Raw genomic sequence first — 15,815 nt, forward strand, 5'->3', positions numbered from 1 at the left:
CTTGGTTCCAGACATTCACCACCTCCTATGCTTCCACAATATCCATCCAAAATATCACCCTTTGATGAACTGCCCAAATCTATCCACAAGATTAAACTTCAAATACCAACTGCCTATTTCTATGGCTCAAACGTAGTCTCAAATGACAATACCTACCATCACTGAGATATTCCTGAATGTGGTCCCAACTAGGAGGAAAGGCAGTTTCCAAAGATGCAGCCCCAAATGTCAAAATAACCTCCTCCAAAGTGACTGCTCGGACAGACACGCTCTCTTGGGGAACACATTCTCATGTGACAGCTGCACTGTCATGGTCGCATCCTGTGCACAGTGACATGCATGTACACACAGCAGTCCACACAGTAAATGCCAGAGGTTGCTCTAAAGATGGATTATTTGACTAGAAGCTCCCCTTTGGGGCACACAAGATGGGTGGCATCCTTAGAGGCTTCTTTGTGGATTAAAGGACCCATTGGTGCTAGAAGACCCACCAGCACTCTGAGCATAAAGGAGAAATGTTGGGATTTTCCGGGTTAAGTCAGGGAGGATTTCTCTTCTTCACTGAGGCTGTAAATATCCTTCATTTGTCATTTAATCACCGATAAAGAGAACATATTGGTTACTGCTTAGTTTGCTTTTGGTATAGATTTAAGTTTTAAAGACCAAAACTCCCCAATCCTTCTTCCTCGCATTTAAAAGGATGAGAAGGTACCACTTAGGAAGGTGTTTGGTCATCCCAGGCCAGGGATGGTTGCGATGCTGTTCACAGGATCATGCGCCCCGGGGGATGGCACCAGCAAGCTCAGGCAAGTCGCCTGCCCTCTCTGAACCTCCATTTCTTTATCTGTGAGAAGGGACAGTGACACCTGCCCCCTAACATCAAATAAGAGTAGAGCAGGTAAACTGCAGAGTGTTCCGGGTATGTGTCACGACACTGAGGACCTCGGGAGCCCTGTCTTCAGGGTGGCACAGGTGACAGTGCCAGTGACGTCTGCGCTACCTGAGCGCCCGACTCCAGCATGCTCCCCGTGGCCACGTTCACGGTCGCACCACCCGCTGTGGGGCAACTGGGCGGGGCAGGGGTTGCTCCCTTCCCAAGCAGTGCACGGTGCCCACGAGAACGTCCCCTGAGCCCTGACCAGGGTGGGTCCCACTGGGTCCCACCCGGGGCCGGCAGTGAATGGCCGCAGCCGAGCTGTGGGCAAACAACGTCTGCATCCCGGGCGTCCCAGCTGTCGTCACACACGGTGTCCCAGCAGCCTTGGTACAGGAGCTCCACCTGGCCCTGACACCGGTCACCTCCATTGCCCGGCCACCCTGCGTGGACACGGTGGAAAGCCCTTGCCGTCACGCTCTCTGCCGCCCCGGCTTTCACCAGCCGGCACCCTCTGCCCTCCCTCCTCTGTCCCCTCTCCTGGACCGACGTTTGTCCTCTCTCAGGACCTTATACATGGCGGCTCCCCCAGCGCCGTCTCAGCCCTCTTCTCTTCCCCACCTGGGGGGCCTCATGTACTCTGAGAGCTTTCCAGGAAGGAGACCCCCAATTCCATCTCTCCAGGCCTGACCAGCCCTGACCAGCCCAGCCCCAAGCTCTGGACCAGCGTTTTCAAATGGGCTCCTAGATCCCATCCCCTGCCCCGGCCGACCCCGTCCCACACTGAACACAGGCTCTTTCCTCCATCTGAACGAGCAGTGTCATCACGTTCCACGTTAACTGCGTTGGAAATGTGGGCATAATATTTGATTCCTCCTTCTCCCCACCCCTTATACCCAGCCTGTCACCAAGGTCGTCTTTCCGTTGTTACTCCACCGCCATTTTGCGAGGTTAGGTCTTCCTTCTCTTGAACCTGGCCTTCCCCAGGGGCCTGCCTGTTCATCTCCCTGCCCCTGCCCTTCCCGTCTCGAATCCATCCACACCCACTGATTCAACCAGCATTCCTGAGGTGCCTACTCTGTGCCAGTTCCTGTGCTGAGCTGATGCATCTGTCTCCCCCAGACCACCTCAAGTTTTATCTTTATATAAAGTACAGACATGTGCAAGTCACGTTTCTGTTCCAAATGCCTTGATGTACTCTGCACTCCCATCAGGGTCAAGCCCAAGATGGCACATGTCCAAGAGTGGGCCTCATCCTACCTTTTGAGCCTCCTGTGAGGGGCTTAGAGAGCCTGATTCTCACCAGAAGGATGACCGTGACTGGGGAGTCAGTGGGCACCGTGTTCCTGCCTGACATGATCCTGCAGAATCACCCACGCTGATGACACAAGGAGAACAGGCAGCAGGTTTTGAGGGATCCAGCAGCGTCCTGACAACAGGAGCCTTGTCAGTGGTTAGTCTGAGGTTATGAGAAATTTTTGGTCGGGGAGTGATCAGAGAGGTTAGCATGGGATGGAAGAGAAAGGGGCAGGTGGCGCCCATTGTTGTTGTCAGGGTAGGGGTCAGGGAAAGAGGGAGGAAAGGCCAAATGGACTATCTGTTGGGTTTTCCCAAGGTGCATTCTGGACTCCCTTAGCCCCTCCTGCTGTCCCCTTCTGGTCACTCCTGTGAAAGGTCCCTGCAGAAGAGATCTCAGCCTCGGCCTGTGCCTTGCTGGAGGTCAGTCACCAGAAATCTGTCCCTCAAGTCCCTCCCAGGCCACATCTGGACTCTCAGGGCATGCTCTGAAAGGGCAGGGATTGGCCTCAAAACAGCTAAGACCCAATGGCAGGATCAGCTGCCCCAAGTGAGCACACAAAGGACCCTGACGTATCAAATTTGGTGCAAAGTGTGCGTATTCTCACTGAGCAGAGGAGAAGAGATGACACATTTAGAAAGAATCCTGGACAGAGGCAAAGGCACCTGTTCTGGGATCAGATCTCTGCCCGGCCACTGACCCACTATGTGACCTTAGACACAGAACTTGACAAGTTACCTTACAATGCCCCGGTTTCCCCATCTGCACAAGGAAGGTGATTATACTACTTACCTCAAAGTGTTGTTGGAGAGATTTCATGATAATAGCACTTACTATGTGCATTAGTTGAGCACTTATTTTGTGCCAGCCAGTCTTTTAAATGCTTTTTTATATATTAACTCATTTGGTGTATGAAAATAATTTTGTGCAGGGTACAAAGCAAATGCTTGGGAGATGTTAGCTATCTTTGATAGAACTGACATTCATGGTGAGAAGAGGCACTGATTTTTTTTTCACCTCTCTCTCTTGACACCAAGCTGAAGGTAATCTCATGCAATGAATAACTGAGAGGTAGAGAGAAGAAGGAAGGAGAATGACAGATGAAACTGGCTGAGTATGTGTCTGGGACACGCAAAGTATCTCTGAACCCCTTGACCCCTCCCGCTCCATCCCTGCATTCTAAAGGGCAGGCACTTGCTCTGTGGCCAAGACTGCACTCAGCCTCAAGTAACCCTGGCCGACCCAGCCAGCAAGCAAAACCCCGGGGAAGACAAATAAAGAAAAAATATCTTACCATCATCTGTGGTGTGGAGAAGCCACGGATCTAGAAAGAAATCAAATTCATCTTAGGCGATTCTGCTGTTTGTAAATGATCTACAGTCACAGAAACTGGCTTGAAGTTCACCTCACAACAATGCCACAGGGTGCTGTGGTTCAATGTTGGGTTTCTGTGCCTGCAGCATTCTTGCTGAAAGTGTTTGGGGTTTTGCAATAGACCTTTAAAACAAGTGGGTCGGATATGGGGTGTTCAGTAATATTAGATGTAATAAAGTACATGTCTCCTTACCAGGCCCTCTAACACTAGTTATAGCCCCAGGATGTGATCTATGCTCGGGAGGCACCCAGCTTATTTCATGCTCTCAGGTACTATCTTTTCTGCCATACAGAATGCATCTATCTCAGTGAAGTTTAAGGATTTCGTGGATGGGCGCCTTGTCTGAGCCCTCTCCACAGACGAAGGGGAGGATGTCCGGCCTAAGGGGACGGCACGGAGGGGCAGCGTGGCACAAAGTGGAGACTGTGCCCGACTGCTCATTGCTTGATGTGTCAGTTTGAGACGTGACCAAGGATGAGCATCCGGGAGATGTGCTCATGGATACGTCTCTGAATTTGCCTCCATCATCTCCACGCAGATTTAGACGACGACTTAGAAAGCAGACAAGAACTGAGTCTGGCTGCAGCAGAAAGCAGACAAGAACCGAGTCTGACTGCAGTTGCCCACACACCTGCTCTTCAGCCAGTTGCCCCAAAAGACAAACGGTGTTCTACCACCAATGGCAGGTGACACTTCCAAACTTTGTTGATCAGAAGCCATTTTTTTCTAGAGCTTCAGAAAATGTATCAAAGGCACAGTTTGGGGAATGGGACCTAGAGATAACCTCCCATCAGCACACTACGCTGGTAAGCTACACGATATAAGGATGGCTAAGCATGGGGAGGGGGGAGTATCTGACTGCAGGGGGAGGGCGGCTACTGTCAACCTAAGTCTGTACCTATTCCCTCAAGTTCCTGGCAACAGTGCCAATGACTAACAGAAAAACACTCTTCCTTTCTCCTCTGTCTGGCTAACTCCACCATCAGCCCCGGACCTCAGTTCACCTGTGACTTCCTCGGGGCTGCTCTCTCTGATGGCTTGAGCATGGCTCTCTTGCTCTGGACCTCTTGCTGCAGCACCTATCACAGCTGTGGTCGTAACTGTGTGCTCAGAGATTAATGTCTATCTTTCCATTAGACCCTGAGTCCCTGCAGGGACTTCTCCTGTTTAGAAGGATCCTGGTAGGACCTCTTCTGGCCAAACGAGGTGGCACGGATGTCGAAGCCGTTGTGAAAGATGTGTAAAAGTTCAATGTCAGCAATTCACTTATGGAAAAGTCTTTACATCAACAAGTCAGACTTACGATGTAGCCAATAACCATTTGGGAAAATGTTAAAAGCCTGCATTTACTTGACATTAAGCAAAACACAGACATTAAGAAAAAATAAGTTTAAAAAGGTAGCCCTTCAAATATATACACGTATCTTCTGTCGCTTGCTTTGGAAATTTTTAGCAAAGTCCCATAATTACATTGTAAACATGAAAACTTAATTCAGTCCTGGGCCATGCAGCATGCTTGCTCAACGTGTGGTCTGCAGACCATCCTTACTTTCGGTTATATAAAAATGCAGATTCCTGAGCCCCACCCCATACCAGCCAAATCCGAGTGTCTGGAGTGGGGAGGTGAACTCTAAGGACCTGCATTCTGCCAAATATCCTAGTTGATTCTGATGTGCACTGAAGTTTGAGGCAAAGGCAAATTAAAACTGAAGAAGAACCTAATTGTATAACCACATGGTCCATTTATGCTGTAGCTGAAAGAAGTTTCTCTTGCCCTTGTATTTCCATACAGGACACAAATCATATTCTTATGCAACCCTCATACCATTCATTAAAGTCCAGTGAGGCAGTGTTTATTCTTTTTGATATAAATAACTGTATAGAAGGATAAATAAATTTTAAACCAAATACAGGATGCTGTTTTCAAAGTACTTACCACGTGTTCTGGGAAGATCTGATTCAGAAACTATAAAGGAATAAAAGAAAAATCAGACGCACGCATGTTTCATGCACAGGGAACCCTAACCAAGAAATCCACCTTTGAGCCATTGCTTTTCTTACAGTTGACTCTGAACTAAAGATGTAACAACTGCATGTAACTCAACAGCAACAAATCTGGAATCTGTTTTTGAAACTTAATTCAAATCGAAAAGTTTTCTTCAGGCTCTAGTGCAACGAGAGGTCTAGGCTTGCTTCTAAAATGCCTCAAAAGTCCACACTTGTGTCGTCTCTTCTCCTCCTTCACACACCCAAGGGTGCTGATTTTTAAAAGCTTAATCATGGCAGAAGATTTTGTACATTTTCTAACCTGGGGACCTGGGGTCATATTCAAGAGTTTTATATGTGTCATCTTAGTTAATCCTCATACAACCCCATAGGGAAACTGAGGCTCGGGTAGGTGACCCAAATCAACTGACTAGTAAGTGACAGGGGCAGGATTTGTACTCAGACAGTTGCTCTTAACCATTTCACTATTCTGCCTTCCAGTATATATATTTTTAACGTTTGTATTATTGGGCCCAAATCATGGTCTGCGGTTTTGCACAGACAGGTATGCTCATGCGTGCACAGGACTAGAATAAAAGAGGAATTAGGAAGCAGAAGAAGTTAGCCTTTAAAGCATTGACTGAGGCAGGGGTATTCATTATTTCCCCAAGACCTGTTAACAATTCTAGAAAAGAAGAGAAATGTGATTCTATCCAGAGAGGCTCAGTTAGAAGCTGCTGTCCCTGTCTGCCCCTGCTGCCCTGCTGTCTGTAACCCCTGCTGGACACCCAGTGGGGCAGTCTGGGGGACAGAGACCTTAGGAAAGAAGTGTGGCTGGAGAGAGACTTGCATGGAAACTTGGGGCCTATCTTATGGTCAGTATGGAACCTCACAAGGAAGGAGCTAAGGGTCCAAGTGGACCCCCTCAGAGGACCTGTCCTACATCTAAAACCCAGCAGGACTCTCTGCAGCAGTCCCTCCTGAGTTCTTGGGGGTGGCCTTGGGCACCACAATCGCCCAGCTCCCGAGTGTGATAGAGTTACCAGAGCTGAGTGTCTGTGTCTCCCGAAAAGCAGTTTCTCTGGTGTCGCTCACTGTTGATGTTGCTGAAAATACAAGGAAAAATAGCCAAATGAGAGGTCTTCCGAAAACAAGAATTAAATCCGGACCCACCCTCCCACCCGCTAATTCAAGCAGGGGAGAACGTTGCATTACTCTTTGCCTTGGAGGGTAGCTGGACCCATCATTCATTAATTGATTCACTCAGGGAATATGGACCAGTCTCTGACCGCACAGGGGACACAGGACAGTAGGGATCCATCACAGAGGGTAAGGTGTAGTCCTCTGGAGCTCAGAGGCCACCTGGCAGCCAGACTTGCTAACCGGTGACTCTCCATCTTGGCCAATGAGGAACACAGTGGAACGGGAATGGGAATCTCAAAAGAAGCAATTCCTAGGCTTGGGAGAAGGGCAGGAGGAATCCAGAGAGGAGAGGAGATTTCAACAAGGCTTAGAAGAAGACATAGACATACATCAGGAAAAAACAGGGTGGAAGTCGAGTTGCCAGATGAAACACAGGATGCCCAGTTAAATTTGAATTTCAGATAAACAATGAATACTGCTTTAATATAAGTATGTCCACAATATTACATGGGATATATGTATACTTAAGAAAAAAATTTATCTGAAATTCGAATTTAACTGGGTGCATTGTATTGTTATTTACAATATCCGGCTACTCTAGATGAAAGGCATCCCATAGGTGGCAGTAGACAAGAAGTTGTCTTAACTACCCTATATGTAACCCCCTAGCCAGATCCACTGAGGCTCTCCATCCTCTCTGTAAACCTACTGAACACTAGGGCTGGTACGCTAATATCTAGTACACTTGGCATCTTTCACTCCAACCAAGCTGTGTGATCGATTAAAGGCAGGTGTGAGTCCTGAACCTGTTTATGCTGGTTGTACCTGGCATTAGATTAAATTAAATATTAAGTAAATTGATCAAATATGGGTACAAAAAGAAAGATGTCTTTTAAAAAAAATAAGGCTGAATGCTTTGGAAATAAAATAAAATCAAGTTGCTAAAAGAAAGCAAGTGGGTTAAACAGCAAAAAGTAGAAGGATATGTAAAGCAACAGAACTTCTGCCCTCATACTGCTTCGCAAATGTCTTTCATTTCATGCTCTACTTTAGAGAAACTAAAATTAGAAATTATAGATAATGCCAGATGGGCGTAGTTTATATAAGAAAGACATTGCAGAATTGCAGAAGATCCCTACTGAGAGAGAAGCCTACAGCAACAAATTGGCAAATCAAAGTGTGTTTATATGTTTTAAGATAAAATGAAACATTTAAAATGTGTCTGTATCCTATTTTATGATTTCCCCATTTTAAACAACATTTTTGAAAAACCAACCAACTACCGGACCCAGTCACGTTAGAAAAGGGTTCCTTTAGAACAACGGCTCTTAAAACGGTTCCATGAATCAGCAGCACCAGCCAGCATGCGGGAATTTGTACAAAATGCACATTTTTAGGCCTCCCCCAGACTTAAGCATTTACCCTGGAGGTGGTGCCCAACAATATGTGTTTTTAACAGGCGTTCGAGGTGATTCTGATACACACTAAGGTTTGAAAACCGCTCGCTGTCCTGCAGCAAGAGCGTTTCCACACAGTGAGAGCGAATAATTCATTCCACAATCATTTACTGGCACCTCCTGCGCGCTAGACTCCAGTAGGCAGGGGGAATGTTGAGATTACACGATGCCGCCTCTGGTAATTGGCTCTAGTTGTCGAGACCTGCAGGTAAGCAATTACAGGACAGGGGACTGAGGGCTCCGATTGCTGGACGTCCGGGAGTCCGGCAGAAGATCACGCGAGATTTCCTGGAATGGGACCTGGACGTCCAAGAGGATGTGCGTCAGGCAGAGGGGAAGATGTGGGTGAAAATGGGCTCCGAGGAAGTAAAGACATTATGAGTAAACTTTCCTTTCGAAATAAACTCATGAGAATAAAACTACAAACTCTATGTGAAGCTTCTTGGCTGTCTCCTGGCAGATGAAGAGATGAATCGGGTTTCTGGATGGAAGGACTGAATATAGGAAAATCAGTCATTCTGAACTAATGCATAGGTTTGATATAATTTCCATCCAAAGGTTTTTCTTGGATTGATTGGTTCCTTAAAAAATGATTCTGAAGTTTATCAGGAAAAATAAATAGGCTAAAAATGACTGAGAAGTTCTTGAAAAAGAAAAAAATACTGATGGGGCATAGGGGCAGTGAGAGTGGGGCTGGGAGGTCTTGTCCACCTATGAACCTGGGAGACAGGCGACTTAGGTTCAAATTCTAGCTCTGCTGCTTATTTGGTCTCTAAACTTGGGCAAGTCATTAATTCTCACTCAGTCCTAGTTTCCGTATCTGCAAAAAGGTAGTTACACTAACCTACTTCACAAGGTTATTGTGAAGACAAAATCAGAAAAATATATCACGTGCTTAATATAGTGTTTGCCATGTAGTCAGCATTCAAAAAATTATTATTAGCTCCAAAATATTCAAAATAAAGCTATAAAATTAAAACAAAGTTTAAAAATTTAAATAATTTAAAAATTATTTTAGATACCTATTTCACACCAGAAAGCAAAATAATTTTCAGAACAGAAGAACTAGATTTTTTTAAAAACACACCAAAACAGGAAACTCATTAAATGTTTATCTGATTTCTGTGAAATTTCTAGGTGTTAAATCAACAGGAAATCACAAAGGAAAATAGCAATAAATTTAATCTTGTAAAAATATAAAATATTTGTGTGGAAGAAAATCAGAATTAAAAGGCAAACAACAAACTGGGAAAATATTTGTCATCAATGTAATGGACAAAGTATTAACATCCAAATTATAGAGAGAGTTTATATAAATCAACAAAGATGATACTAGCTTTCACACGCACAAAATAAATGGATAAAGGATATAAACAGACACTTCAAGGAAAAGGAATGTAAATGGCTTAAAAACATTCACCTTCACTGTAAGCAAAGAAATGCAAATTAAAAGAACTGTACACCATTTTTCACCCAACAATTCAGCCAAGATTTTTGACTGATAATATTCAGATCCAGTGAAGGTGTAGAAAATTGCCACTCTTGTTTTTTTACTGATTGGAGAAAGAATTGGTATATTGCTAGAAAATAATTTATCAATATGTTTTAAAAGTCTTAAAATGATCAACTCTTTGACTTAGTAATTCCACTTCTAAGAACCTAGCCAAAGGAAATCATAATTTACTTAATGTGGACAAAGATGCATGAGCAAACATGATCTTCACAGTATTAGCCATTATAATTACAGAAAGAACCTGAAAGGGGGTGGAAGAAATAGGGAGAGGTTGGTAAAAGGGTACAAACTTTCACTGATACCATGAATAAGTTCTCAGGATCTAATGTAAAATATGGGGACTATAGTTGATAACTCTGTATTTACTGTACAATTGGAATTTGTTAAGAGAGTAGAACTTAAATGCTCTCACCAAAATAAAATATAAAAATGTGAGGAGATGGATATGTTCATTAACTAGGTGGGGGAGAATCTTTTCACAATGCATATACATATCAAATCACCACGAGGTACTCTTTAAATATCCTATAAATTTCTTGGTCAATTGTATCTCAATAAAGCTGAAATTTTAAAAAAAAAAAAAAAAGGAGAAAACCTGAAAAAACTTTTCTCCAAAAATCATGATTGCATGTTAAAATGTTCAGAATATAAACTATAGAAAAACTGTATATGAAAAGATATCACTTAGGGACTTCCCTGGTGGTCCAGTGGCTCAGACTCCAAGCTTCCACTGCAGGGGACACAGGTTCGGTCCCTGGTCGGGGAACTAAGATCCCTCATGCCACACAGTGCGGCCAGAAAAAATGATATCACTACATACACACATAATTTGAAAGAAATACATATTTTAACAAAGGCAATCTCGGGTGATAGGACGATGAGAGTTTTCACCTTCTCTCTGTTTTTCTCTAGCTCCTACATTTCCCACACTAACTATGCATTAAAAGCTGTGGTTTGAGGCTGAAGGCATGAAATGAGGTGGTAGGTAAGGTAGGAGGCAGATTCTTTTAGGTTCGCAGGGAATTGGGGTTGTAGCCTAAAAGAAAAGAACAAGGATGAAAAAGAGAAAGAAGATCAGGAAAAAATGAAGCTAAGGATAAAACAGAGAGGGAGGAAGAGGAGAGAAAAAGAAGGAAGGGAGAGGGGAGAGGTAGGGAGGGGAGAGTTAGGAAGGGGAGGAGATGCTCATATCTTTTAGCAATTAGGACATTCCGGCATTAAGCTAAGTGCTCTACCTGTAGTATCTCATTTTATCTTCACAATATCCTTTATGGTAGAATTATTACACCATCTATTCTATAAAAGAGAAATCCAAGGCTTAGGGAAGGAAAACAACTTGTCAGAGGTCACACAGGTGAGACAGAGTGAAACTGATGGCGGAAGTCGAGTGCACTGACCCCAGAGCAAGTGTGCTGACAGCTCAGCTCCACTGCTTCCCAAAATTCAAGTGAAAACACTGAGATTCCACTTCAACTTGTCAGAAAGCAAGACATTGTGAAATAATAATATTTAGTAATGGAGAGGCTGTGGTCAGTATTGTTCCTGATACGGTGTCTGGCTCCCCATAAACTATACATAAGGGAAGAGAAATACTTCACGGGACCTGGCACAGGGCACAGAGGGGATGTCTCAGGGCACAAGCACCCTCTCGCCTGCCCTTCCATTACCATCAGCGGGAGCCTTTGTTAGGCTCTTGGTGATGCACTGTGTTGTACTAAGTGAGCAAGATGTGGTCCCTGCCCTCCAGGGACTCCCGGCACGGCAGGATCTCTAGAAAAATCCACAGATGATCTAGTGTAAGAGTTAAGATGTTATGGGAGAATAAGAGTGGTAACCATAGGGTGACACACTGCATGTGTGTGTGTGTGTGTGTGTGTGCGTGCGTGCGTGTGTGTGTGTGTGTGTGCGTGTGTGTGTGTGTGTGTTGAGAGTACATGTCAGGGTTCCTGGATGGGACAGTGTCCATCGTATTTAAAAATAGCGGCTAGATTTAGCCAGGGGAGGGGAGGGAGGAGGGGAAGAATAAGACTGCGTTCCAGGTGGAGGGAACAGCATGAGCGCAGTCACCATGGCAAGAGGCAGCATTACTGCCGGGCCTGAGGTGGGCAGGACAGGTTGCTTTGTACTGTAGACATCCCGCTACCAAGTATCCTGGAAAACAGGTGGAACAAATAAAATCATGGGGTGGAAAACAGCAGGGAACAAGTGGGAACTGAAACCCAGGTCGGGGTCTGGAGACACAGGAGGCTGGAGAGGATGGCCGGGCGGGAACGCAGGGTCCCGGTGCCAGGCTGTGACGCTTTGGGACTCGGTCCAGGGGCATGGCCTTGGACTTTATCTTCTTTCTGTAACATTCCACACCTAGCCTGGACTGAGTGACATAATGCCCAGGGGGGATTTTGCACAGTAAAGATGAGTTGCAGCCAAGAGAACTGGCGAAGGAGTAATTAGACGTCTGTGGGGTCTGTTTAAGTGATAACAGAAGCGCCTCCCCCAGTCCAATGTCACCGGCATAAGGACATCTCACAGTGCCTTAAAGTCCTTCCATTGCATTTCCTCCTTCTTTTCATGGCGTTAATCATTGCCAAAACCCCTGATAAACTGTGAAAAGGGGAAGTACAGGCATTAACACTTTGCTAGGAATTAGTTTGTAAGCAATTATTACTTTCTTATTTTGCAAAACATTGACCTTGAAGAAATGGGACCAAGGGAAGTTGAGTTAAAATAAATTCTTTCGCAATAACTTTACAGAGTTATAGAAAAGTTGCAGAAAATACAGAGAGTTCCCATATACTCTTACCCAATTTCCCCTCATGCTAACATCTCACATGACTGAGGTACATTTGTCACAATTACCAAATCAACAATGGTACATTCCTACTAACTAAACTCCAGACTTTATTTGGATTTCACCAGTTTTTCCTTTTTCTAGGATCCAGTCCAAGATACCACTTTGCATTTAGGAAGTTATGTGAGGAAAATGCCTAGGAGAGTAACAGTGGACGGCACCCAGGCCCCCTCACACCTTCCAGGTGCCAGACACCGCGTGGGTGACCTCAGGGCTATACAACCCTGTGAAGCTGGAACACAACCCCAATTTACCAGTGAATAAAATGAGGCTTGCAGAGGCTCCAGAGCTGGTAAATGGCAGAACCAAAGACATTGCCAGGATCCTAGAGCCCAGCACAAACCTGAGCTCACTGACTCTTTCTCAAGAATTTGTGCAAAGACCGGAACTGAGAAGAGTGTCTGCTGCATGGGTTCCCCCAGCACAAAGCTCCCCCGGGGGGCTCCAGCACTCCTCAGCTCTCTGCAAGGAAAAGCAGGGGTTAATGGGCCAAAGCCGCTACCCGCTACCCGAATGCCAGCAGACCTCCTTCTGGTTCAAATCCCGGCCCACCGCCTGCAACAACTGCTGACTTTGGACGGGACACAGAACCTTTCTGAGCCTCAGTTTCCTCATCTGCAATGTGAATACCTAACTTGTTAGCAGATTTAGACAAGGGAAGATAGGTACCCTGTCTCACAGAGCGCCTGGTACAGAGCCAGCACTTTGCAGAGGGTTAATTCTTACGTCTAAAATACAAATGCAGGCACACATGTATGTGTGTGTCTGGGCATATATGTGCACATAACATCATGTCAAACCACAAGTTCCCTCAAGCCACGCATAGAGGCTGCCTTAAGCCCCTTTGTAGATAAGGACATGGCAATCCGCTCCCTGTCCTTTAGGGGCTGACATGAATCCCCTGTCACTTTTCAGAGCCAGTGCAAGTCCAGGGATTAACTTCGTACTCATAAAAGCTGGAGCTAAGAACACTGCCTTCCATTTTCAAATATTTTGATGGAGGCACAAACTCCAGCCCCCAGATTGTCCAGAGCCAGTACCCCCTGAGGTCCTCCTGACAAGAAGGGAAGGTGGGTGTCACCTGTCAGCGTGTTCCTGGTCAGAGACAGAGAGAGAGAGAGACAGAGAAAGAGAGAGACAGAGAGAAAAAAAGAGAGAGCTAATAGACAGACTGGCTAATCGTCCTGTTCACTTAGCATCTTAGTAAAATGACATTGAGATTCAAGGTCTCACTGATTTGTCCAGGGCTCTTTCGTGTCCATTTTATCACGACACTCTAAGAACACAAAGATATGCTTGACTAACTAAGCTTCAGATCATTTCTCTAGGACTTCCCTGGTGGTGCAGTGGTTAAGAATCCGCCTGCCGATGCAGGGGATACGGGTTCAATCCCTGGTCCGGGAAGATCCCACGTGTCGTGGAGCAACTAAGCCTGTGCGCCACAACTACTTAGCCTGCACTCTAGAGCCTGCGAACCACAACTACTGAGCCCACGTGCCACAGCTACTGAAGCCCACGCGCCTAGAGCCCGTGCTCCGCAACAAGAGAAGCCACCGCAAGGAGAAGACTGCGCACTCCAACGAAGAATAACCCCTGCTCACCACAGCTAGAGAAAGCCCGTGCGCAGCAACGAAGACCCAATGCAGCCAAAAATAAATAAATTAATTATTTTTAAAAAAGAGAGAATTTAACTGCATCTTATTAAAAAAATTATTTCTCTAAAGTAGTGACACACACAAACTTGCAATCTTCATGATCTTATCTGTGCTCAGCCACTTGATCTGATTCTGCTCGGTAAATATTAATTAACAAGCCAGACACACCTGCAGAAAGAAGTCACATTATGAGCATTTCCAGGGCAATCTTTTCTGCCCATTTTCATCAGTACACAAACTGAGGGCTTAACCAATGATGACAAAGTTTTAGGGTCTCTTAATAGTGCACACTTTTCCTTAATTTCAGGAATTTTTCTAAGACCAATCAATCATTTCCTTAGTTGAGTGACTCACTGTAGACACTGACATAATGATTGACTTTTTCTAACTACAACCACGGCATTTCTCAGCCAGAAACAAAATAAAAATACTTGCAATTACAATGATCAGCAAAGAATTGCCCCCACCCTTGATAGAAAACTCCCCTTGAGATGGAAAGTCTAGCACCAAGAAACAGATATAATTTGCCATGATTTGGATTTAGAGCAGTGAAATTAACAAATGTAGCAATTAGATATAATACCTGTAGATAGAACTTGACCCCATAAAAGACATATTTCAAGGATGACTGTGGAGATCCCCATTTTTCTGGGTTCTTCTCAATTTGAATAAAAATGCCTTGATATTTATAAGTTCCTAGCTAAAAGGAGGCGTGTCTTCTGGGGTACTCTATTGCTACTGCTGCCGTAAAGATAAAGGAAGTAAGTGACTTTTCTAACAATCGATGGTTAATCTGTGGGAACAATTTAGGTGTGTTAGATTGATTGTCATATGAAGAGTCTGGCTATTCCCCAACTGCAAAAGCACTGACATTAGCGATGCAATTTCCACTTCCTTCTAGGTGAACCTCTAAGTCTCTCGAGTGCTCCCTGAATATGGGCTTGATTTTAATCTTGGAGAATGTGAATGAATTTGTGGGAAGACTGCTCCAAGATTCAGGGCAGAGCAGGATGTGGACTGCTGAGCAAATACAGGACCTGGTGCCAAAGGGGAAAAGCATCTCTTGGGGACGATTTGCCCTGGCACGGCGGTCTCCTGTTGGCCCTTTGCCTTGGCGAAATGAGGATGGCGTCAGTGCAGACATGACTGGAGAGCAGAAGACGTGAGTGATACCCATGGATTCCACGGGCTTATACTAGCTTTAGCCGTCACCTTCTGCCTCTGACACGGATTCCATAACCCAGGAGCTGAGAACATGGGACCTCAAACTGAACCACCTCCAACCATTCACAGTCTTTGATTTCTTGCCCTTGGCATTCACATTGTCTGACCCTTGGAGCTTTGCAAACCCACCACACCTGCCCCCAGCCTTGCCTGCAATCCCTCTCTTACGTAGGTATCGCTTTGGGACCCACAGTCTTTCTTTATCACCAGACTCTGGTTTTACCCCGACAATCTACCAAGAAGGTTTCCTGTCGTTTATTTTTTATCAAAACTCTATTGGTGGTTGGTAACTCTTGGTTAGAAGCATATGGCTTTGTAGGACTTGCCTCTGTTATCGTGGCCTGAGTGAGCCATGTCCCGTCTTTCAGCTGAGATGTGGAGGCTATGAGATGACACCTTGGTTTCCTTGCCACGAGCTGTTAACCCCTAGTCTCCTGGTGCTT

General features: G+C 45.3%; 1 protein-coding gene across 1 annotated transcript in view; it reads right to left on the reverse strand.

Moving 5' to 3' along the window:
• Positions 1–14,792, reverse strand: part of DMBT1 (deleted in malignant brain tumors 1) — a 39,377-nt gene extending 24,585 nt beyond the window's left edge. The window contains 7 exon segments of the mRNA XM_036828173.1: positions 1,001–1,073; positions 1,075–1,140; positions 1,142–1,317; positions 3,466–3,495; positions 5,483–5,512; positions 6,576–6,638; positions 14,732–14,792. Coding sequence (XP_036684068.1) covers positions 1,001–1,073; positions 1,075–1,140; positions 1,142–1,317; positions 3,466–3,495; positions 5,483–5,512; positions 6,576–6,638; positions 14,732–14,792 — 499 coding nt within the window.
• Between the last annotated feature and the right edge of the window lie 1,023 nt (positions 14,793–15,815).

The sequence above is a fragment of the Balaenoptera musculus genome, chromosome 16 (assembly GCF_009873245.2).
Source record: "Balaenoptera musculus isolate JJ_BM4_2016_0621 chromosome 16, mBalMus1.pri.v3, whole genome shotgun sequence".
Lineage (NCBI taxonomy): Eukaryota > Metazoa > Chordata > Mammalia > Artiodactyla > Balaenopteridae > Balaenoptera > Balaenoptera musculus.